General features: G+C 38.3%; 2 protein-coding genes across 8 annotated transcripts in view; one reads left to right on the top strand and one right to left on the bottom strand.

The window, feature by feature from the left end:
• The first annotated feature begins 2,953 nt into the window (after window positions 1–2,953).
• The window catches only part of LOC306876960 (R3H domain-containing protein 1-like), a 61,230-nt gene continuing 38,528 nt past the window's right edge, over window positions 2,954–25,655 (top strand). For 3 of the 7 annotated variants that reach the window (XM_079428437.1, XM_079428441.1, XM_079428436.1), the window contains exon 1: window positions 2,959–3,091. The gene's annotated coding sequence lies outside the window, so the exon portion shown is untranslated. Of the gene's footprint in view, window positions 3,092–25,655 lie in introns of all 7 variants that reach the window. The other 4 variants (XM_079428438.1, XM_079428442.1, XM_079428439.1 and 1 more) reach the window with 4 other exon arrangements.
• On the bottom strand, window positions 9,062–12,313 carry LOC306876663 (uncharacterized protein). Its single transcript, XM_079428002.1, has 5 exons — window positions 12,183–12,313; window positions 11,042–11,089; window positions 10,496–10,651; window positions 10,094–10,186; window positions 9,062–9,699 (listed from the first exon to the last, which is right to left on the bottom strand). The coding sequence occupies exons 3-5, from the start codon at window positions 10,547–10,549 to the stop codon at window positions 9,382–9,384; spliced, it is 465 nt and encodes a 154-aa protein (XP_079284128.1). The 5' UTR covers window positions 10,550–10,651; window positions 11,042–11,089; window positions 12,183–12,313; the 3' UTR covers window positions 9,062–9,381.

Genomic DNA, 25,655 nt, shown 5'->3' with positions numbered 1-25,655 from the left:
GAGGACTAAATAAACAACAATAGTAAATATAGACAATAAAAACAGACAATCCCAAGGTAAAACTGACAGTTTTGTTGTGTTGGGATCAATCTGACAAACACTTGATTTTCAAACTGCTTGAAATACTGGTTAAACTATTTATTTCTTCTTGAAATTTGGTGAATATTTCTCATTTAGGGTCACGAGTGTGCATGCAAAGTTTCAACACATAGATCATAGATGTGTTTTGGAAAGGCTGTACAGAAATTGTCACAACGTTTGTGTTGGGGTCATATAGACTACCCTATAGACCCCCATTGGTTCCTGTGCAGTTTGCAAATATCAACACTTTGGAAAACACTTTTAAAAACTGAAAGTCTTTATTGTAGCTTGTCAAACACTAAAATATGAAATACACAATAACTTCTGAAATCAAGGCTCAAAGTTTACTCGAAATCATCTTCTAAATCCTCCGAGGAAAATTCACAGTTTCTTCAAGTTGAGTTTCACAGTCAAAAAAACCTGTCAAAAGTTGTTTTCGGTTGTTAGTTTTTTTGGATCTCAATTACTAGACAGTTTCAGCGCTGAACAGAAGTGTGAGAAACTCATTTCACCCTCACAAGGGTTTGAGAAAAACATTGAAGAAAGACACAGACGTACAAATAGCAATACGTAATCTTTACAATAAGCACAAATAATGAAACATACTATTTTACTTACTATTTATACCTAAGCAGTCAAATACAAATAATCATGACAAAAAACTTCTTTCTTTATGTCTGTGCAGCAAATTATAAACAATAAACTATGTGGGTCAAACTGAACCCAAACGCAATAAAAATAGATGGAAATCATTCAATTCCTCTCATATTTTATTTGTAGTTTCTGACAAGCTATATTAGAGGTCTTCTGTTTTAAACTTGTATCTTTAGTATCTTCATAGTGCCACTTTGAGACACAGAAACTGAAGCCAGAATACGAGTATAGGTAATCTATAGCTGAAGTGTAGCAGCAGTGGATTATGATTAGAGCAGATAAAGCACAGCGATCCCTCAGATGATAACTGTGTTCGTGTGATCAGCGACTGCTTTTCTCTTTAATAGCCAACACTCTGGAAATCCATTGAAGTGCTGCTGTCTGAACTAAATATTCAACACTCAGTTATAAATTCAGCTACATTTTCTGAATTTGCCATTCCAAATTAAGAGCAGACCCACACACAAATAATCAGTAAACACACAAATCAGTAGATATTTTGAGCTCCGTTCAAGCACACACATCCGTATCCGTCGTGTGTGTGTGTCACTGCTTTAGAGGGTATTTACATAATTTCATTCCTGTACTCCCCCATAACCTGAGTGTGAGCCAGTATGCATTTGTTAAAAGCGCTGCCCACACATCCCCCAGCAGAGCCGTATGCACTGGATGGGCTCGTCACCGGCCTCCCACACAGCGTTATATAAAACCAACAGCGTCTCTTCACAGGAGCATGAGCGTCAGCAAGTGACTTCTCAAAGGTATCAATCAATTTAGAGAGAAGGCTGCCCTCGCTGGATTACAGCTTTCTTCACCGTGCTGCAGAGGGACAAAGGGAGGAGGTCAGGGACTCGTTTGGCCGCGGCCGGGTCCGGGTCCGGGTCCGGGTCCGGGTCCGAACTGTGTCGTGCTGCTGGATCCACTCAGATGGATTGGGTGCCGCTCGATGGGCGAAAAGCCTCTGAAAGCATCTCCACAGATCAGGGCTGCAGTCTTTAGTGCTGTTCTGATCTGAAGATCCACCTGTGAATGGAGCAAATGGAGGGAGGACAAAATAAACAACTGCTCAAATATCTTTTTCAGAGGGTCTTCGGCTTGATCTGGAATAACACTGAGAGAAAACACAGGCCCTGTTCATTAACTAGCCTGTGTGCCTTATTAATGAGGTCAGCTAACAAACAATAATACAATAAAACAATTATATATTGAAACAAAGCACTGTAGTTTGACAAAACAAAACATCTTAATAATATTTATTATATTCTGAATGAAGCTGCGCCATCCAGAGCCAACAATATCATAATTAATATTTAATTATTCATAACATTATTTCCTGTAAACAAAGGATGAATTAAAATGGTTAAGTTTTATGTTATTTGGATAAAATGCACAAATATGAATATAAATGTGAATGATAAAAGTTGCACTTAATTTTTCACGCACTTGTCAATTTTGATATTTTGTGCTGTTTGGGTTTTCATAACATGTTTGGCTAGTGGAAGAAACATCGAAATACACACTGAGGTATTTATTTTATTGCACTTTTTCTATTAGCGTCTGTTGGTTTCAATCTTTAAAGAGTTTTTCTCTTACAATCACCAATCTTTACAGTTTTATTCCTCTATATTCTAAAGGTTTGTTCGTACTTCAATCACACTGAAATATATAACATTTTACTCCTAAAAACATGGTGATTTTTTTATTTTGTCTGTCTCTTGACAGTATTTTCTGATTGATGGAGTGATAAAAATAAAAATTAAAAAATCCCTCTGGAAATACAATTCATATTTCAACAAGATCAAAGAACAATTTCGAACCTTGTTTCAGATTCCTGTTCTGGACTATGCGAATGTATGCATATTTAATTAGATAACGCATAATTAAATAATTTAAACAGTCAATTTCCGAAAACGTGTAATACTAAAATGTGTACAACTCTGAATGTAATTAATCAACTGTGGAAGTATGGTGAAATCTATTAGATTTGTTACCCTAGTGATGTCTTGCCTTAAAAGTTAAAACACTGCTTATCTACCTCTAATTAGAAATATAGATCACGGAGAATCACGTATATCGGCATAAACTCGAGCACATCTCCACTCATCTGCGCAGCTCTCGGGCTCCTGCTGTATTTATAGAGTCCTCGTCTTTAGCGCCCGCCTCTCAGGTCAACGCTGTGAAGCGACTGGCTCTCGATCGGAAACAGACCGCTGTGATTGGCCCAGCCGCGCTGTCCGTCGAAGCGTTCCACGCGGCTCTCTCGGCACTCAGCTCTAATGTTTCCACGTTAAATGACAACAAACACCTCCAAAATATAAACATTATCGTCCACAAACGACACACTGTAACGGAACCGGTAAGCATATGTCAATACTTGTTGTTTTTGCTGTCATGTTGAGATTATGAGCTCATTAGCGCGTTTCTGCTAAATTAGCTGGATTAACGTTAGCTGGTTAGTGAGTCCTCAGACAGCTGGTTAACACGCATTAGCTGACTCTACTAGTCCTGTGGGTAGTCAGAAGAGCTCGGACTAGTTCATGTTCTGCTGGCACTGCCTCTGTTAGTAAACTGACCGAGTGTTTCTCATTGAATCTGTGACTGAACTCCACAGATACGAGGCCTGTGATTTTAAATGATTGACATGTCACATTAATACAGTCACTCTGAATATTTAATGATCTGAATTAATAAACTTCACGTTGAGATTACATGTCTCATAAAGTCCCCACAGCCGCTGTCAGATGTGTGTTATTGTTGCTTGTGTTAGCAGCAGAGCTAGCATGCTAGCTGTTGTCAGAGTCAGTCAGAGGTGATGACAGCTGCTTTATCAACACAGATGAGTGTAAACATGATTTCTGTTTACCCACAGTTGATTAGAAACAGCTGATAATTGGCAGTGTGTGTTTATGTGGTCATATATGACACATGTATGTCATATCATTCAGTCACAGGTGCTTCATCCATCGAGTTTCCAACATATACACATGTGCAGCTGATAAAATGTACAGAATTAGAGAGTTGTAGTGTAATGAGTGCACATCAGACACCCCCGAAAAGCCTCACATATGAAATAATAGTCCAAAATAAATCTGTTTTTGAAATGTCAAAAGTTATTGAACCTTTAGACAAAATAGAAAATCTAATAAAAGTTTTTTCATGTTTTGTATCATATTTGATCCATCAGGCTTTTATGGCTCATATAGTTTGATACAGTGAGAATATGGATGAAAAACAGCTCAATTTTATTCAGAGACTCAAAAATATGAATTTGCTGCAGATGCTGATATTTCTATGAGATGCTGACTCTTTCAACAGAAGACTCAGTGTGTGTGTATTCTGTGATGAGTTGAGCCAGGTGTGTTGAATAAGTGAGGATTAGCTGTCAAGTGCACTTAATAGTGGAGTAGCAGTAGGGATGGGCGATATCTTATGCTTTCTGATGCAGTTCTTCATGTGTATGAGTCTGTTTACAAACCTGTCGTCCCACACAGATATCATTTATTGACATGCTTTTTCTCCAAATTAACTTAATAACATAGTTGAGTGTTTCAAATGACTTCTTTTTGTGACCAGACGTGGTTTCATATCACAGATAGTATTATATACAGTGATAAAGGCTATGTCGATGAGCATTGCATTATAAATATACTTTCCTTATAAAAACACCAAAGAACATGCACAGATAAACCATATATTTGTGTAATCGTATGTTTATTGTCTTCAAGTTTTCGTTCTGTGTTTTATTCAGCGATAACTGGATACTTCGTCTATATTAGGGATTTCCTGGAGCACGGCTATTACTTCTGCGATGCATGTGTGGAGTTTCTGCGCAAGAGCGCCCTCTGGCTTCCAGGATGAATTACACAGTCATTACATTACGTGTGTGCTCAATGCTCACAACACCCTATTTTGGGTAAAAATTAAATATAATAATACTTTTCTCTAAAGAAACAGGACATTGATATCGTTATCACAATAAATACCAGAAATATCGTGATATATTTTTAAGCCCATATCGCCCATTCCTGTGGTCCATGAAATCATAATTAGCACCTGCTGTGGTCCGAGAGAGGAAAGTGAGTTTGATATTGTTGCGGTGTTTCACGGCATTATAAGTGCTCTTATCAGCAGTATTGTTCGGCGTGTTCCTCTATGGCCTGTATCTGTCAGCGGCTGATATTAATAGTGCACTGGTGATGTATGAGCTCTGCTGAACACATGTACTGTAGCGCAGGACGGACGCACCTGAGATCCACCGCCCTTCATCACACGCCGCAGAGCGTTTTAATCAGCCGCTTAGTGTTCAGTGCTCGGATCATGAGACCGAGAGAGTCCATGCCTCAAAACAAGCTGCAAACGGTCTAATCTCAAGCCAGGTATTAGTCTAGAAACGCTCACTGATGCCTCTCAGATGAGTTGTTAAAACACCATTAATTTTAAACCTTCAATCCGAATCCGTTAAAACAATTAGTGCATCGATTAGCTGATTAGTGTTTCAGTCGTGTTAATGTTGTGTTTGTGCCGTACGGGGATGTTATTTTCAAGTTTTCTTGCTAATGAAATGTGTTTCAGGTGCAGGTAACGTTCAGGAGGAGTGTGGGAATTAGATTACTGTTTGATTTTACATTACATTAGGAACTGTGGCTTTGACATAAAATGTGCCTCATTATGCTGAAGGTGTTCAGCGCCAACGTTTCATACACAGTGTTGCTTTTAACTAGTGCTGTCAAATTATTAATTGTGATTAATCGCATCCAAAATTTGCATCAGGTTTTTGTTTACATAATATATGTATGTGTACTGTGTATATTTATTATGTACAGTTGAAGTCAAAAGTTTACATCCCCCTTTCAGAATCTGCAAAATGTTGATTATTTTACCAAGTAAGAGGGATCATACAAAATGCATGTTATTGTTTATTTAGTACTGACCTGAATAAGATATTTCACATAAAAGATGTTTACGTATAGTCCACAAGAGAAAATAATAGTTGAATTTATAAAAATAACCCTGTTCAAAAGTTTACATCCCCTTGATTGTTTTTTGTTTATTGATGGTTGCTCATGAGTCCCTTGTTTGTTTGAATCCTGTTGTCTGTGTGTATCCAACAGAGTCAGTAGCTATGTGTGAGCGGTTCTGCCAGGTTTTTATTAATAAGATATCTGAGATCAGACATACCATCAAATCAGTTGCTGGCGATCCTGCAGGCCATTTAAAATATACAGGTGTGTTTAGTCAGTTTACACCTATTGTTCCAGTTGCTAGTCTGGAGTTGTTCCAGACTATTTAAAACATGCCTCGGTGCAACCCAGACTTAAGAGGCCTAATTTAGGTTCCTCTGATGTATCAAATTTTAGACCCATTTCTAACCCTCCATTTTTAGCAAAAATTATAGAGAAAGTGGTTTTTCATCAACTAGGCCAAACGTACCTATTAAGCTCACCAAAATCTACATCGAGACATTTTTAGTGCATAAGATATTGGTTTCAGTACAAAAAGTTATGTTAAAATAAAATATGAATCTCTCACACAAAAATATTTAATTTTATTTTAAATGACAAAACATTTCAATCAAGATATACATCATTAAATTAAAAAAGTCTGGCTGTGCTTAATGGGTACATTCCTGTGTTCTTTAAGCACACCCCTGTTCCCAGTAAGCTCACATCAAGTTTTATTACAAATTCTTGTTACTTTAAGGAAAATTTTGAAAGAATAATTGTAAAAATATATATTTTTGAAGGTACAAAGGCACTCAAGTCGATCAGTTATATATCCATAACGAAGTGTCATCTAAGCACATATCAATGTTTATACTAGTCCACGTTCAGCTAAATAACACGCATTCAGAAATCAAATCAAACATTCGTGTGGATGAACACAGAAACTAGCCTCATTATGAAACCTCTTATTACATGGATGTAAACTTGTCTCTAGTCTCTTAAGACTGGAGAACACTACATGATTTCTGCCCTGATTTTCCACAGATTTACAGTCTGGAGGAGTTTATGCTAGTTCCCAAAGATCAGAGCCAGTCTGCAGATTTGAGTCACAGAATCCATAGAAAATCAATTCACTTAAAGTGACAACCATCAGTTTATATTTAAAGTCTGTTTATGAAGTATTTACATAGATGTTCAATGTATCTCTGAATTAGAGTAAAACAGAGATTGTGGTATTTACCCCTTCAGACACACACTGTATACCAAATCTAAATCCTGATGTTCTGGCACCTTATGTCAAGCCCTACGTGAAAAATCTGGGTGTGGTGTTGGACAATGACTTAAAGCTTGATAGACAAGTCAATCAAGTTGTGAAGTCAAGCTTTTATCAGTTGCGAACCCTGGTGAAAATGAAGTCCTTTCTTTCTTTTACTAACTTTGAAAGCGTGACCCATGCTTTTATCACCAAGAGGCTTGATTATTGTAACTCTCTTTATTTGGGGATCACTCAGTCCTCCTTAAACTGCCTTCAGATGGTGCGGCCGCTAGAGTCCTGACGGGAGCTCGAAAGCGTGAGCACATTACCCCTGTCCTTCAGTCCTTACATTGGTTACCTGTGTGCCACAGGATTACTGTAGGATTACATTAGCACCCTCTTACCTCTTGGATCTGTTGATAGACCACCAACCTGCAGGAGCTCTTAGGTCTGCCAACTTGAGGCTCTTAGTAGTTGCTAGAACCAGACTCCAGTCTAGGGGTGATCGAGCATTCGCCGTAGCTGCTCCGAGACTTTGGAATAGTCTTCCGACAGAAATCAGAACTGCCCCTACACTATCCAGGTTAAAAACGTTTTTATTTGATCTGGCTTATAATTTGTGATTTGCATTTTGCTCTGCCCTGTGTCTTGCCGTTTTAATTGTGACCTTGTCTTTGATTTTAATTCTGTTTGTGGTTTCTTGCTTCGTACAGCACACTGCTCAACGGTAGTTGTGTTTAGTGGTGCTTTATAAATAAATTGAAAATCGGCTAATTATGGCATAATAAATGTTGTTCATAATGAATGCTACTATAATTTATACTTGTATTTTTCATAATTTTTGAAAGCGTTTCAATGTAATCCACCAGTTCTCTACATTATTTCTGAATGCATAAGGGCAGTCACATTGTCTTACTAGTCAGGTGTGATTTATGGTAATTGATAATGAAAATGATTGACAATAAATTTGCACATGCATCTGAAATATAGCGGAGGACTCGATGAGCTGCAGAAGATTATTCTCAATATGAAGATTCAATTTTTCAATTCACAATTATTCGTATAGCGCTTTTCACAATACAAATTGTTGCAAAGCAGCTTTAAAAGAAAATTAAAGTTTCTACATTATATTTAGTTGTAGCTTATCAGTGGTGACTGTCAATATGGCAGAAATGTACAGTAAAAATCAAGCAGTTAATTAATGTCATGTAATCAAACAGACGGTGAACACTATTAACAGCAATGATTATATGCTGCGATTAAACTTATAGCAAAATTTGGTAGTTTTGTATGTTGTTCCAGGGTTAGCATCCTCTGAGGGGTTGGCATCATCTTTTCTCAGGTGTTCGATCATCTCAGATCATTTAAGGGTTGGATCCAGACTGAAGCTTCTGTCATTCCTAGTTACCACGGGATGTTAATCAACAGAGAAACAAATAGAGACATAATTAGCGTAGCTGCTGTTCCATCTAAGCAAAAATGATGTGTTCAACCCAAGCTAAAGAATAATAATAATGTACATTTGATCAGATATAACTGCAGTACAAGATTATAAGATGCATTATGTGAATGCTTGGCTAAAGAGATGTGTCTTTAATCTAGATTTAAACAGAGAGAGTGTGTCTGAACCCCGAACGTTATCAGGAAGGCTATTCCAGAGTTTGGGAGCCAAATGTGAACAAGCTCTACCTCCTTTAGTGGACTTTGCTACACTCAAAAAAATGAAACCTTGACTTTAATTAATTTTTTCTTGTCAACAGGTTCCACAAAATATAATTATGAAAGTTGAAAACAAATATTTCAAGGTTATCTAACTTAATGGGGTTGTTTTAGGGAGAAATAATATTTTTGACTCAAGCCAACTATTATCATTAATTTTTGCTCAACAAGAGACATTTGAGTTGAACTAACTAAAGTCAGTTATGTTATATGGACTAACCAAATTTGTTTAGAATTCGCATATTACATATTTGTTTATTCAAAGTAAACTAATGATTTTACAACAAAACATTAAATTCAAGCTTAATCAAAATAAAACGCTTTCGCCAACTTTAATTTTTACTAGTTAGGTTGAATTAACTCTAGTTTGTCAACAGGTTCCACACAAAATACTTCAGTAAACTCAACTCAACATTTATTAGTTCCTTTATTCACAACACAGGAGTTTATCAACAACACAACTGTTTATCAATTCTGTTTTACAAAAGAGAAAAAAAAAAAAAAAAAAAAAAAAGTTAAACATACCCATGAGTGGCAGCATTTAAAGTTGGTTATCTTTACCTTTAAAAAACAAAAAAAACAACAACAACTCTGGACACGCTTTACATGCATGTCACCCAGAACAGTGGTGCGTGTCACACACAAAAAAAGGTAAATAAACTTAAGTGCTTTTCAATTACATTGTTTCAAGTGCAAAGCAGGCCTTCATGTTAAACGCCACACGTTTGTTCACTCATACAGTTTGTTTTTAAGCATCTGTACCTTGGTTGAGAGTCTGGTAGCATCCAGCTGGAGGAAGATTTTCTGAAGCCCCTTAAAGAACGTTTTCAGTTCCTGAGGATAACTGAGGTTCAATGCATATATGACACCCATTAAGAGTGCACATGCAGAAGCGATGTCTCCCAAGTCGTGAAGCACTTCAACACCCTCAATCACTATTCCAACATCAACTGGAGTGGTGGTGGCATCACCTCCCTCAGCATTAATGCTGTAGATGCCAAAGACAACTTGTTCAAGGTCCCTCTGGGCAGCACAGCCATCTGAATCCTTTCCACACATAAAAATGGACAACAATGAAATCACCAGTCAATTACATAATTCCAAAGAGCTCATTGCATTGCAGTTTTCTCCATAAATGTTTTAAAATAGTGCTTGATTACTAACTTTTGGTCCAAACTGATTCCTCACAATTTGTACACTCACTGGCCACTTAAGTACACCTGTATGATCTGATGCCATCTAATATAGCAGCGCTGCCGTAAATTCTACTTTTATAAGATTATAATTTTTTAATTTTTAGATTAAATTATCAGAAACATGATTTTGGTCTCGACCAAAATTGCCATTCCTACAAGTCATATCCCACAATGTTAAATGGATATTGTGATATTCTTAAAAGCCCTATACCATTACTGCTGCAGTAATTGTTAGTATTACCTACCAGATAGTCTTTGAAGAGACTGCTCGGATCTTCTTTTAGATAGATACAAAGTGCCCTGAGGAGACACTCCCTCTTCTTTTCAACAGTTTCATTCTAAATAGAAAAAAAGTTCTGTTATTTCTGTTGCTTGTAACTTTGAATGGTCATTTTGAACGTCAGTACATCAGTTTCCTCAAAATTCTGGTTATTTATCCATAGCGTGTAGTGTAAATACAAAATAGCAATTTGTTTAAAGAGAAAAAAAAATTAGCTGTTAATCTCAGAAGCTTTGTGAAATACAATCAAAGAAATGTTATATTCATATAGGGTGCATTTGCAATGTTATTGGTTTCTGACAAATGGCAACACACTAGACAACATTTACTTATTCCTAAATGTGTTCTACAAAGTAGTAAACTACACCTGTGCAGTCGGAGCAAAGGTGAGGTTAATTTTCTCTCCTTTAGATCCACCCATCTTCTTCAGCACTCTGATGAGCTGATCAGCGTGGTGGTCAAGTTGTGCAAAAAACTTTGTGACGAGGGGAACAGTGGTAATCCTCAGAAATTCTGCTTCCACCTTTAAATAATGTCCACAAACAACCTGTTATTGATCTATACTAAATTTTTTGTAAAAACACCATATATTACTGTATTCTATAATTCTTTCATACTGTCATTTGAATATAAGCACACACACCACCCAAAAAAACAAACAAAACAAAAAAGTGATTTCAGTTAAAAGAAGCTTGACTTGCAAAAAATAAAAACATTTTAGAAGAGTTTTACAAATAGCAAACCATATGACTTAAAATAATTTAAAACATTTATATAATCTGTTAAACTGAAATTATCAATTGCTACTGATAATTAAAAGTAAACAGGATGCAAACAGAAACAAGCTACTCAGAACTAATTAAATGGTCATGCAAGAAACAGTATTTACATTAGTAGATGTTGCAGATCTTACCTATTGTGAGTACCTTGGCAGGAACAGAAAACACCTTTTATTAAGGACCTGAAAAATTGCAAAGGATAAAAACAAACAAAATGATTAGATAAAGATTGTGAAATTTAATCTGAAAAACTACAAACCAACAAAAATAATCACACTTTGTAATTTTTATTGAAAGTATCACAACAAATTGGAAAAAACAAAAGTTTCAAACCAAGTATTAACCAATGTTAATTTTAACAGCAGATTTTAGTTTAGTCGGATGGACGCCTAGTGGTTGAATTTAGTATTACAGTTTCAATGGACAATGACTGTAGCATTGTTTTTCAAATCAACAAGTATGTTAACTTAGTACGTTTCTTAAATACATCTGCAAACATATTGTATTTTTATGCTTTAGTAGAATCAAAAACTTACAACAACTTAAACGGTACAGCCAGAATAATTCAAGGGAAAGTTACACACTTCAGGTATACATTTGGACATTGTGTAATTCTGTTTATTAAACGTGTAGAATAATTTACAAAACATTACATATAGCATTATAAATGTTGCGTTCAGGCGTTCATTATATAAAAAATAAACATACTAGTATAACTTTAAAAATGGCGTCAACACGGAGCAGTTTTTCCGTGAGCGGGAATGGAAAACCCGAAGTGGATCCCAAGCGGAGTGATTACCAAAACCCTTAAGAGTAGAGAAGAACGTGCTTTCAATCCACTCCAGGCTTTGATCACATCCCCCTCAGCAGGCTGAATACACCGCGTCTTTTCAAATTAAAATTAAGACATTACACTATTTGAGAAATGTAATCCTATTTACAACCTTAAAATTATGAAAAGTGAATATAAGACATTAAGGACAGACAGGAACCTTGCAACTGACGGTCATAGACTCGCTCCAGTTAACGGAAATTCATCGTAGCGACGGAGAACTTTAATCAATTAACTCTCTCTTATTACGTTTTCTTTTCGCCCAAATAATGTAAATATGCAGCGGACCAACCTGCGCGACGTGGCTAAGCTAGCATGCTAACTTCAGCATGTCGAAGACATTAGAACTCTCTAAAACTAAAGCAGGCCAAAAATAAAGAACGTATCTCTTATTACAAATAAAAAAATGATCGATACTGGTGGAAAAACAAATATCCTCCTACCTTTATCAGTCGTTGAAAAGGTAAGACGTCCCTCTGTCAAAACCAATCGAAGAAAATCTTTGCAGGGGGTCACGCAGGTGTGCAGATTCAAATACACGTTAGTCTGACGCGTCTTGCTCTTCTTCTTCTTTGGGGTTTCATGGCAGTTGGCGTCGCACTATACTGCCACCCTCTGGGTGTAAGAATTTTTTACTTAACATAAATGGTTTGTGTTTAGACAACGCGTTAGGATTTTGTACAGTTAAGTTGAGACATAATTACGTGGACCTTAATAGAAAAAAACATTTCAAGTCAACAAAGACAATTATTATAAGTAAACTGAATATAAAAATATTATGTAAAGTGCACAACCTTCCTTGTTCATTTTTTTGAGTGTATCCTAGGTACTACCAAAAGTCCAGAGTTTTGCGACCTTAGAGAGATGCTTTATTAATTAAAGTTGATTAGATTAGACGGTAATACAAATAATTGAGTTTACCAGGTGCATACAACATTTATGACCGGTTTTCATGAAAGTGTTGGTCAGTTTGTCTGCTTGACAATCCCATTTTGCACTGCAGCAATAAAATTGAAGTTAGATAAACAAACTGAGAAATGTTTTCCTTTGGGGACATAATTTGAAGTTAGAAAATGGTAATAAATTGCAATATATCGCAGAATATCACAATATATTTAAAATTGCAATAATATTGTATCGTGACACAAGTATCATGATAATATTGTATCGTGGGGCCTCTGGTGATTCCCACCCCTACATAATATATAGCATGAAGTCTCCATAGACTCCTTCTTTGGTTTACAAACTGTTTGGAAGAAAACATTGGGCAGGATTTTATAAGTTAGTTATCAAAATTAACATTAGTTGCAGCCCTAGTTTAAAGGTGTTTGCTAAGATACTACTAGGTGTCTTTAGTGTGCATTGGTTTTAACGTAGTTATTTTTTTTGTCTTCGCCTGCAATATATATCAGACGTGATCTGTAGACAGACGCGGTGTCATGTAGAATCTGTTGCTTTAAAGCGTGTTTAGCATGGTATTCAATCGATTGAAGTGAACACCTGCTTTGAAGTCCTCCACCCTTGATGTACAGCATCGTCTTTCATTGTGTTGTGTTAAGAGCAGTTGTGCAGTCTGAGACATTAAGCCGTGTGCAGTAATGGCCTGACTCGAACCGAGGGCCGTGAATGGCAACTCGTGGCTTTCTTACAAAGCGTAATAGACGCAGTCGCCATTAGATCTGTCATTTGGCAAACGCTGCATCTCTCCTGACTGTATCATCATGTGTCTCCCGCTGGAGTTACACGTAAAAGCCCTCCACGCTCACTCCTACAACCTCTTAGCATTTTATCCTCACTTTTTGTGCCCCTCTCCCCTGGCCTTTCACTATGGAAATGTTCCTGACAGAATCTTTGTGTTAAAGGAACTGGATCGGTGCTTTTTCTGCACCTTGTCCTCCGTCATCCATTAGAGACATTCATTTCCCGTCTCTATATGAAGCATCTGACACCAGGCATTTGTAGAGCTCTTCCTCTGACGCGGCGGGTGGCCGTATCCATCCACCTCTGAGTGCAGGTTTAATGCCATTAGCGGCTCACCCATCAGTCTTTCTTGTCTTTTGAATGCTCCAGGTATCTGGAGCCATCCATCAATGCAGCGGGTCACCGAGTCAATTAAGTTTCCACAACATTACAGTTTTGCCAGAGAAGAGAGTCTAGCATGGTTCTCCGGCTCAGTTCTCCAACTAAGTTGGAAGTCTGTGATATTCTGATGAAGAGCCTGCAGTTTTCAGATTGGTGAAATTCTCAATGGCGCGTTCTGAGCGAGTGTGTTCGGCGTTCCCACGAGCGGGAAGCATGTCCCATTTCTCCTCAGCAGGCCGTGTGATTCTCCGGGTCCCGTCAGATCCAGGTAGAGGTCGACCTAATTAGAGCAGGTGCCAGCAGAACGGCAGATCCGTCCCGCAGTGCCCTTCATGTGTTGCTGTGGATTGTGACTGTACTGCGATGATTCTCTTTCTTTAATTGCTGCAGGCGTCTCTCCAGTGATTGAGGTGACGTAGTGTGGTTTTCTGCAGATATTTGCAGGTCAATGAGAGCTGCTGGTTCATTGTTGTACATAAAACACCATCAGCTCGTTGTGGTGGTTTTGCGTTGAGTTGTTCTAGCAAAGGTCACGATGAGAATATTTGTGTTCTGTGTGGGCTGTGCCAGTGGCAGATTTTTACACCACAGTGGTAATGGACCAACTACTGTCGGTGAACAAATAACAAATCATACATTGTATGGGTCAAAATTTTCGATTTTTCTTTTATGCCAAAAATCATTAGGATATTAAGTAAAGATCATGTTCCATGAAGATATTTAGTAAATTTTCTACCGTAAATATATCAAAACTTCATTTTTGATTAGTAATATGCATTGCTAAGAACTTCATTTGAACAACTTTAAAGGAGATTTTCTCAATATTTAGATTTTTTTGCTCCCTCAGATTCCAGATTTTCAAATAGTTGTATCTCAGACAAATATTGTCCGATCATAACAAACCATACATCAATGGAAAGATTATTTATAAATCTCAATAAAAAAAAAAAAAAAAAAATATATATATATATGTATGTTTATATATATATACACACACACACACACACACACACACACATATACATACATATATACAGGGCCTAAAACCAACTTTTTGCCACACCTGCCAATGGCCGGTGACGTGATCAAATTTACCAGCCAAAAATGTTTTTTTCCGGCCATGAAACTCTTTTTGCAAAAAACAGGCTACTACAATAACTAAACATATTTACAATGTTTTTAATTTTTGCTGCTACTGGTGTTTCTATTAAATGCATTTTCCCTCAGTTTTACCTATTAATTATAGCCATATACAGTATACTGTAATTGAAAGCCATTATTTTTTTTACATTTAATAGTCTCTGAAACATATAACAACTTTTAATTTAAGTGATTTTAAAATGATCTTCAGCACATAAACTATAAATTGTATATGCATAAACTATACAGATTAGTCTTTATTCAAGCTACAAAAGTTAATCAGCGACTAGAACAGTCCAATGATTTCTCTTTTTCTTTTGTTTGATTTACATTATTGACAGACTTCAGCAGGTTTCGCTTTAAAAGCAGCGCTGTCTCTTTAAAACCTGATGCACATGACGTGGATCTGACACATATCCGAATTTTGAAACAAAAAATAAATAAATGAGGCTCAAACATCTATTAATAAACGTGCGTGTTATTTTAGCGCTTCTGTCAGTGAACACGGCAACACGCAGCCTGCAAAACGCTACAATAAATAGACTATCAAAGAAATAATAGTTGCATAAGAAAGTAGCCTAAATAAGAAAGTTAAATATTAAACAAGCATTCGTTGCCAAAAATTTGTGACAACAAAATTCATAACTCATGCAGGAAAATCTTCATTGACCTGAATGTAAGCATAAATGCTTTAAGCCTACCTTGGCTTTTTCTACACAGATTTGAAATTCTTTGGTAGAAAAACGAACATGTTGACAATTGTCCGGTTTCAGGGAGGACCACCAAGCAAGCGGGTCATCGCTGGCATCTTGCAGATAGCGACTGGAGATGGCTCTTAAGATTTGAAGTGTTCGTCCATTTAACATGCTGCGCCACAACAGCTAAAGGATGTTTACACTGGACGCGACAAAGCAGCATTAAAAATAATTTGACCTTCATGTCAGTATAGAACAAGGCATCGGTTTACTGTCGGGGATTTGTCATGCCGCTCCGCATCAAAGTACCTGTTAGTATTCTATAGTCTTTATCACTTATACCGTGATAATACTGATAACCGTGATAATTTTGATAAGAATAGAAATGTGATAAGAAATGTTCATACCGTTACATCCCTACTTGTTATAGAGTGTGTGTCATCACTTGCACTACTGCCGGTGGTGATCGACCACCTCGGTGTGGCGCGGTTGTCATGGCGACCATCACAGTCCTATGGGTCACTCCATCTCAAGTTCTTCAAACATTATAATTGGTTGCTTGTGCTTTTAAGACCCCTAGGAAGTTATTAGTTCCTGCAGCAGCCCATCTGAGATGGAATGACCCATGCTGTTTAATTTCTACACAATGGCACACTAGCAAGTGTATTACATGTGTGTCTGGGATTCGTAATGTGAGTAACAGCACTTTATATACAATACAGATTGTATCAAAGCTGCTTCACAGAAATAAACATGAAAATAACAGAATCAGTTATGGAAACTCAACTATGGGGACGTTTTAGATTCTGTTGTACAGCAGCTGTAAAACATAATAGTGTCATTATTCAGATCAATTCAGTTCAGTTCAGTTCAGATAGGTCTGCATGATAAATCACATTTTACTTGTGATCATGATTTCTGCTTCTCTTGATTTATAAAGCATAATTGTCTGTGATATTTGCCCGCTGGTTATTTACCCTTAATACGTTCCATTTTAATTTGGCATTGGATTTTTATACTGCATTAGTTGTCATTGTGTGAAGCAGTGTGTGAAAATGAAGAGCTGGACGAGTCCCAAACAAGTCCAGACGAGGAAGAACTTGTGAAGGCTGACTGCATTAGTAGATAATCCAGATATATCGTCTGCTTTCATCAGCTTTTGCTTTTCCATCAAGTTCCAAATTAATAACAGAGCAAATAATTAAATATGATGAGTGCTTTTCATTTTTATTTCATTCACTGCATTATACAGAAGTAGGCATAACCACATTATTTCTTAAAAAAAATTCATTTTTACCAGCAAATATTATTATATCATGATATATCGTTAGTGGTTGTACCGTGTAGGTGGAATCTTCTTTTGTGCCATTTCTGTGCTGGTTTTGTTGGAGATTCTGTGTAATAGAGTTAGATGTGGACAGAGCTGAGAGTGATGAGTGCTGAATTCATGAATGATTCTCTGGAGCGTCTCCAGGCGTGATGTTAGTTTGACACACTGCAGGTGTGACGGGCAGCAGAGGTTGGTCATTTGTGTTAGACTAACAGGTTAGTCTTCAACATGATTGTCATGCTGCTAGTTTCACTCAATAAGAAAAGTGTCATTGATTTTCTCCAACAGCCAAATGTTCATTTTATCTATGAGCTGTCTAGTTGTTGATGTGTCCTGCCATCAGTGGCATGTAATTGCGTCTCGTCACTGATGTTCTGCATTTTCACAAGACTAAACTGAGCTTGTGTTATTTAAGCAGGATCTCTGTAGCTCTTCCTGTGTGTCACGGATAGTAGAGGAGATGCTGGAACACATGCCAGACTAGAACACCCTTCATTCACAAACTTCTGCACACATCTGTTTCATTAATAATTTGGCTGATTTCATCATGTTTACAGGTACTAGTAAGACATCAGTACTTTAAGCTCCATTTAAAGGGTTAGCTCAGGCAAAAATGATCGTTCTGTCACCATTTGCTCACCCTCGTGTCACTCCAAACCCATAAGACTTTTGTTCATCTTGAAACACAAATTAAGAGATTTTTTTTTTATAAAATCAGTGCGGTTTGTTCTAGTATGTTTGAGCTTGAGCTTCCATCTTTGTACATGCGGTAATCAAAAGTGTTGATCATACAAACCCATATTCTATATCTGTTCATCATAAAAAGCAATCATATCTCTCAAGTAGACTTGGATTAAAGTGCTTGATATGGATTTGTTTTACGATGCCTTTATGACCTTTTTGGATTGCCAAAATTTGGGTTGGGTGGACTTCCAATGTTGGGACAAAAACCTCTAAAATATCTTCACTGAAACAAAGTCTCATGGGTTTGGATGAGTAAACGATGACATTCATTCTTGGGTAAACAATAGGGCTGTGTATTGGCAAGAATCTGGCGATACGATACGTATCACGATACAGGGGTTTCGATACGATATATTGCGATATTGTAAGCAAGGCGATATATTGGGATATTTCTTATTTTAGGAATAGGATATATATATTTTTAGGAAAGCTGTCATTAAGAACACACCACCATATGCAAACCTTAGCAAAAAATAAATAAATACAAATAGTTTAACCAGAACACCCTGCAGAACACACTGGGATCTGTATTAGTAATAATCAGTCCCTGTAGCATTCAACATTACTGAAGCACTTCTGTGCAGGACGAGTAAAGCGGGAAATATTCAAGTGCTTGCATGATTCTTTAGTTAAATGTATGTATAAAATTTATTTTATAAAAATATATATTTATAGACTCTACTTTAAAGGTACACAGTTTAAGTTTACAATTGTGACGTACAATGTCATAACATTTGATCTGAACAAAAAATGACATCTGCTTAATATCAATGAAAAATAAAGTGCTTGCAGGATTCTTAAAGAAAACTAAACAATTGTAAAACAATCAAATAAATACAGATGTTAAACATTCTCAGAACTTTTCAACTTGTATTTCACAGGTTTTTCAGTTGTGTTTATGTTCCGCGTGGAATCGCCGAGACCGTGACGCGAGCACCGCCCCAACAGCACGAAACACCCCTGAATTACGAGAGAAAGCTGCAGCTGCGCGGCGACTCTACCGCCCGCTGAGCCCCGCGCAAAGGCTCTTCAACACGGAACGCAGCAAGCGGCAGAACCGAGATTACGCTCGCGCCGCAGTCCCGGGGAGGACATTACCACAAAAACCCAAATGGTGCCACACTTCAGCTTTGTACACCGAAACGAGAACTGGATCAATTCTTTCATCCTCCATTACTGGCAGCGAACTATATTAACGCTAACATTAGTGGAGTGCCCTGATGCTAGTGTTTCCTGTCACTGTTTAAGTTCAGAGATGAAGACTAGCGGTCGGGATATGAACTCAAAACAAAACAACTGCCATGAATTTTGCATGATTTTTATATTTTTTTATATCGATATTCCGTTTTGGAGAATCGATACAGTATCGCCAAACAAAATATCGCGATTCTCACGTGTATCCATATTTTCTTACACCCCTAGTAAACAAACCCTTTAAATTCATTCCACACACATTTTTATCTCACAGTTGGTGCAGAGGATGGGAAAAAAGCCCATAGATTGAGTCACGAGACAGCGTATGTATATTCACTCTTAAACTGCTGAAGAGCAGCATGATGAGTCGCTCACATCAAAGGAAGCAGGATTATCCCGGATCGAGCGGCGGTCGAACATTTCCGGAGCTGTAATTGCTGTGTGACCCGAGGACAGGATCCGTGTGGCAGTAAGTGTGCATTAAGCATCACTTCTCCAGCCGTTTCCCGTCCCCACCTGTCCTGCGCGACAGAAGCAGCATGTCACGGTGAAGAGGAACACTGTCGCTGCTCGCTGACACATCCTAAACCAGAGCGGCATCTTTCCCTGCTCTAATGAGGATGGAACAGTGTCCTCAGCACACTCCGATGAAGGCTCCTCTCCTGCTCGGCCTCCGGGGACCTCATTAGGCTTTTTTTCCACCTTCTCCGTGCAGGAATCACATCGTCCTTAGGGAAAAATGTAAATAAACGCGTTTGTCACTTAGCTCCCTCCCATTTTGCTTTTTCCAGGAAGAAAAATTGCATTGCGAGGCTTAATTAGTAAGCGCTGCCATTATGTGTTCTTTATTATGTAAATGAAGCGGCCGAGCACTTGGAACTGTTGTCTTGCAAGCTTTGTGCCATGTGTTTTCTGGCTGAATGCTGCCGATGCTTTTTTCATCCTTGCAGCAAAAGAAAAGACAACTGTACTGGGAAATCGTAGGACGAGCTATAATTATTTGACAGATGATTCCCCCCCTCCCCTGCGATCCGTGGCTTGAGTGACGCGGCTGCTTTGATTTGCTTTGCTGTGGCCGAGCTCAGTGGTTTTTTCTGAACCAATTCTTCGGGATTCTCACGTCTCCCCGTCTTCCTGAGAACTTGATACCCGGAAATCCAGGAGTTGGAGCGGTAATGCCTGGAACGGGGTGGGCGCATCTCCCGAGGGGTTAGCGCTTGATTAATATTGAAAATCTATAAGTCTTGGCCCTTAGCGGCAGGTGATGGCGGGTTTATGAGAGGAAATGTGGAATGTTAATCTTGCCCACCTGCTCCCGCCGTCCTCGCGAGCGAGGGATGGTGATGATGAGGGAGATCTGGGAAGGATTATGGCTTGGAAATTGACAGTGACTGAGGAGGACGAGGAGACAGTCCATCCTGGGCTTGAGTTGATTTATTCTGAAGGAACTTTTCACCGTCTCTCTTTGTCTGGCCTGAATCTTGAGTTGTCAGCCAATCAGATTCTCTAGAACCATCACCTGTCTGTCTCGTCTTCATTTTTTAGTATGTGAGAGTACAATATCATTTAGATTGTGAAGTTTTGCTTCGGTTGAGATATGAGTCCTTCGGTTTTTGCCATGATTCATGGATTTCAGCGAGACTTTGGCTGATATTTGGCCGTTATATTGACATAGATGTTCCTCCACCTGTCACATCCAAAATCTACTGACAAAACTCTTTTCAGCTTTATTTCTATAGTGCTTTATACAGCGTCGAAGCAGCTTCACAGAGATAAACATGAAAATAACAGAATCAAATATGGAAACTAAACTGTTCAGATTCTCTAAAAGACAAGAGTGTTATTCAGATCGGTTTAGTTCAGATTAATAACAGTGTGAAGTTCATCAGTTTGAAACGAGTTCCTCTATTCAAGTATGTTTTAGCAAATATGAGACTAAAATATGCGTTACTTTTGTTTCAGCAACTGTCTGTCTTTGTTTCCAACTCTTGTTGGAGGCTTTTCACAGACTCTTCACGGTCATTAACATTGTTAATCAAGATTTTTTATTTATTTATTTAAGTAATGCATATTTTTAATACTATACTTTGTTTTATATTATCTTGTCATTAAATTACAGAAATCTAGTTAACGCTAGTGCATGAGTGTTTCTAACAGCAAATTTGACATCTCTTTTCTGACCATCTTAACCCCCATATTTTTCCTCTTTTGGAAAGCCATAGAAACACTATTGTGGATTTTCCTTTTTGGTGCAAAAGTGATTTTTGTTGTAGCTTCTGTTCATCACTATAGAAATTTACCAAACTATGACGACTTCAGAAATGTGAACCAGATTAATCCAGACACCTTTAAAATTTCACAAATTATCACAGTTTATTTGCTATAGTTTAGAAAAGAATAAAATATGACAAGAACTCAAAGAGTTAAACTGTGTCAGAACAAATTCATCTTGATAATGTGAGGTAACGTTGAAGTGTCAAATCAGGTTTTTGGTCCCAGATTTTTTGCCAGTTTTACTGGTAATCCACTGTATGAAGAATTTTTGGTTTGACTGTAGATATGCGCCATTGATCTCTCATGATATCTGCATTGGACTCTTGATCGACTCATTGATTAATGACCAGCAGTGTCGTGTTCGTTCTTTGTAAGGTGATCCTGTAGTGAAGGGCGATTAAGGAGGATGGTCGTGAGGATGGTCTGAGGCGTTTCCCATGATCCTCTCTGGCGTCGTTCCTCTCTTACTGGCCGATCATGCAGGCTAATGTGTTGAGAAGCACCCTGTTTAGAGACACCAGCCTCCTCAGTCTTTAAGTGTTGAAGCGATGATGCTGTGATGTTGGCTCAGGATTTTTTTGGGAAGGTCGCGCTGCAGTTGTTGGCAGCGGCTCCACCCCTGATGTGTTGATGCTTCTCGTGTGTCGCTCGCACCTCCGCCTGTCAGTCTGCCGCCGCACCTGGACACGGGTAATAAAGTAGCTCGGCAGCTCAATGACACGCGTGTCAATCTGGGTCGTGTTCTCTGCACCTCATTGTTCCTTTGAGCGACTGCAGAAACACGCTTTCAGGGGAAATCATCAAATATTAACACGTCACGGCCGATTTTAATGCGAGACTCGCGGCTGTTTGCTCAAGTTCGTCAATAAAGCAGCTCGCATGATGTTTCTCATCATCTTCTCATTATTAGGATATTACGTGCTCCTGCATTATTACTCGTCGCAGTCCTTCGGTGAACGCATGCTTCCTGCGCCGAGCTTCATTGCAAACTGATATTAGCGTAATGCTGAGAAGCGAGCGTGTCCGTCTGTCTGTCCTGCGTGGGAGGAAATCTTCATCTCGTCTCATTGAGTAATAGTTCACACACAATTTAAATAAATTGATTATGGGGTGTGAGATTTCCAGCGTGCCGTTTATCAGCGGTGCAATTATTCCAGAGCAGTGGAAGTGTAAAGATGTGAGCACAACTAAAGGAGAATTTTTCTTTAATTATATGTAAATTACAGTTCATCAGATGCTGTCGGACTGTTTTAGGGGCATTTCTACCTCCTTTCATGCATGTTTTTTGCATTGCATGTGCATTGATTATTTAAATGACCTCACTAGTTGTTAAAGCTACAATCAAATTAACATCAAACATTCTGCTAGAATGTGTGTGTTTGCATTTTATCTCACAACGGTCTGCTGTCACAGATTTATATTGTTTGTTGGGTTTAAAGACAATTAATAAACAGTCAGTAATATTATCGATTTAACTGCAGTTCATTGGAAGACACCGTTTGAACTGAACTGAGCTGAAGAATGACACTTGTCTTCTAAAGAGGTGGAAATTTCATAATTGATGACCTTTGCAACATCGACCCTGTTATTGAATCTGAATTGATCTGAATAATGACACTGGGTCTTCCGTAGAGCAGCTTTACAGCTGAAATTGATTCATAATTGTTGATTTTTACAACATGAACACTGTAATTTCCCTTGCTAATGTGAAACTGCTTTGAAACTGTCTGTATTGTATAAAGCGCTTTATAAATACACGGACTTGACTTGTTTTGTGGATGTTGGAAGTATTTTAAAGTGTTTCATCTGATTCACCTCTTTATGTCCCGTTTAGTTGGCAAGGTACTGTCCATATGGAAATTAATTTAATTTAATTGTTGACGTTGAAACTGTCTTAAGAGCATCTCAAACGTTGTAATAATTACAGTGGTGTTCAAAATGATTAGAGCACTAGTATTTCCAGCAGCTAAAACAGGTTTTAAGTCAGTTATTTCTATCTTCTGCTGTAGTGTGTCAGTAATATCAGTTTACATTTCCAAACATTCATTTTGCCATTAATTGTAATAATCCAGTGAGATGTTTGAGATCTGATCTGATCATCATCAGTCTGTCTGGAATGACATGAAGAAACAGAACAAACTGAGACTAAATCCAGAAGAACTGTGTCTCCAAGACGCTTCAAGAAACCTCCTGAAAGCTCCTGAGAAACTGCTCAAGAGCACCGAGGACAAAAACTGCTTTAAACACAAAGCATGCTCACAACAAATGTTGATTTAATTTAGTTAATAGAAGTTAATTGATAAAGAAAATCTATTTAAGATATTATTTTTGACAGCATCCTCATTTTACAGCATTTTTACACAAGTGCCTAAAAGCTTTAACAGCACTGTAGCTTTGCAGGAGGTTTCTTGAAGCAGAGACACAGTTCTTCTGGATTTAGTCTCAGTTTGTTCTGTTTCTTCATGTCATTCCAGACAGACTGATGATGATCAGATCAGATCTCAAACATCTCACTGGATTATTATAATTAATGGCTGAATGTAAATCAATATTTCCTACTGACACAAGATAGAAATAATTGACCATTTTTTTAGCTGCTGGAAATACTAGTGTTCTAATCATTTTGGCCAGCAGTTTGTTTTGTGGATGTTGGAAGTATTTTAAAGCGTTAAATCTAATTCATCTTGTTTAATTTAATATGTTTTGTTGGCTAGAGACTGTCCGTATGGAAATGAATTGAATTGTTGACGTTGAGACTGTTCATATGGAAATGAGCGTCTCAAACGCCGTAGCAATTAGCCGGATTGAATCGAAGTGAAAAGCGCCCTGCGATTATGGATGAAACCCACTTGAAGTGGCGCTGGCGTGTGACCCGTCTCTGCAGACCAGCTGCGCTGCGGGTGTGTTTTTGGGGCTGGGGGTGAAGGTACACCACCCACGTCTCCCCCGACTCCTCAGGCTGTGGCTGTTTGGCTAATGAAGAGCTCAATTTAGCCAGTGACGAGCCGCGAGCGCAGCCGTGCATTCTGACTGGCTGAGAGCTGCTGACATCACGCCGGCCAGCCGTTGATTTGCCGCTGTCTCTGAGGCTGCGGGCGAGAGTCTCAGCCATGGGCTCCAGCGTTTAGGAGCAGACGGAGGAGCTCTCGCTGCAGACCGAGCCACGGAGAGAGGAGGAGGAGGAGGAGGAGAGGAGGAGCTGTGCTTTAGGGAGCGCAGCAGTCTCTGGAAACTAACCCTCACTCTGACCGATGGAAATAATGACCGCAGACATGCCTCAGGTGAGTGCAGACAGGTAACGACTGCGCCGGAGAGAGTTTGGCTGTTTTGAGTGAAAGCTGTGCTGGTTTCTGAGAGGTGTGTGTGCTCGGATGGAGACGTGCTCCGGTGCGTTTGAGGACATCGTGGGTCGCTTCTGCAGTGGTTTGTGATGAGCTGTTTACTGTAATAGATGCTCTGAAGTGCACTTGATCTGTCAGACGACGGGTGGTTTGTTGTGTTTCACTGTGAGGTTTGATGTGTGTGCTTGGAGAAGGTTTGTTCTGTCTTTCGTGGAGGCGTTTGTTCGCTCGAGCGTCTTATGAAGGCGCTTTTCGCTCTTAATTTCCAGTGATATCGTGGACTTGATTGCACAGATACTATTAGAACTGACCTGAGCCGGATGATCACATCACTGAATCAATGATGAACTGCCTTTAACTGAACACTGAGTGTTTACTATTGTCCTGCATTATAGACACTATTATTCTATTTGATCCTGTAAAGCTGCTTCGACACAATCTGTATTGTTAAAAGCGCTGTATAATACAGGTGACTTGAAATGAAGTGCATCCGAGTGTCATATCAACACAGCGCTGGAGAAATCAGATTTAGAAATGCTTTTGGTTGATTCTTACTGTCTGTTTTTGACCTAAAAAGTGTGTTTTTTATTATTAATGCATTTAAGATAGAATTAGAGACTCTCAAAGTCCTGATTGCAAAGACACTATTTAAACTTATTGACACATTATTTTCCTTTTTTGATATTGTGCAGTGCTTTGACACAATTTGCATTGTAATAAATAAAGGTGACTTGACTTGACTCAAAGTTCGTATTATGAGACTCATTTCTCCTAAATTTGTTTATTTATTTAATAATCAAACATATCTGCACTGTATTTGTTAGGGATCTGTCAGTATTCTGACTGAAATAATGAGGCGGCGCAGATGGGGCTTAATAAAGACGCCGCGGTTATGAATGCATGAAGGAATAAATGCTGATATTACAGTCAAAGAGCACAGATTGAAGCACACTTGATGACATGTCTGATATGAAATGTGATCTGCTAAATGCATAAATGATTGCAGTGCTACTGCTGTTTAAATTGACTGCTAATTTGATTTTTTTAAAGAAATAATTCCCCGGTTTGAGATGTGCGAACGCATGCAGAACAAACAGCGTATTTATCTTCGCTGCA

The sequence above is a fragment of the Barbus barbus genome (assembly GCF_936440315.1).
Source record: "Barbus barbus genome assembly, chromosome: 11".
NCBI classification, from domain to species: Eukaryota; Metazoa; Chordata; class Actinopteri; order Cypriniformes; family Cyprinidae; genus Barbus; species Barbus barbus.
This window is presented reverse-complemented; position numbering and strand designations above follow the sequence as displayed.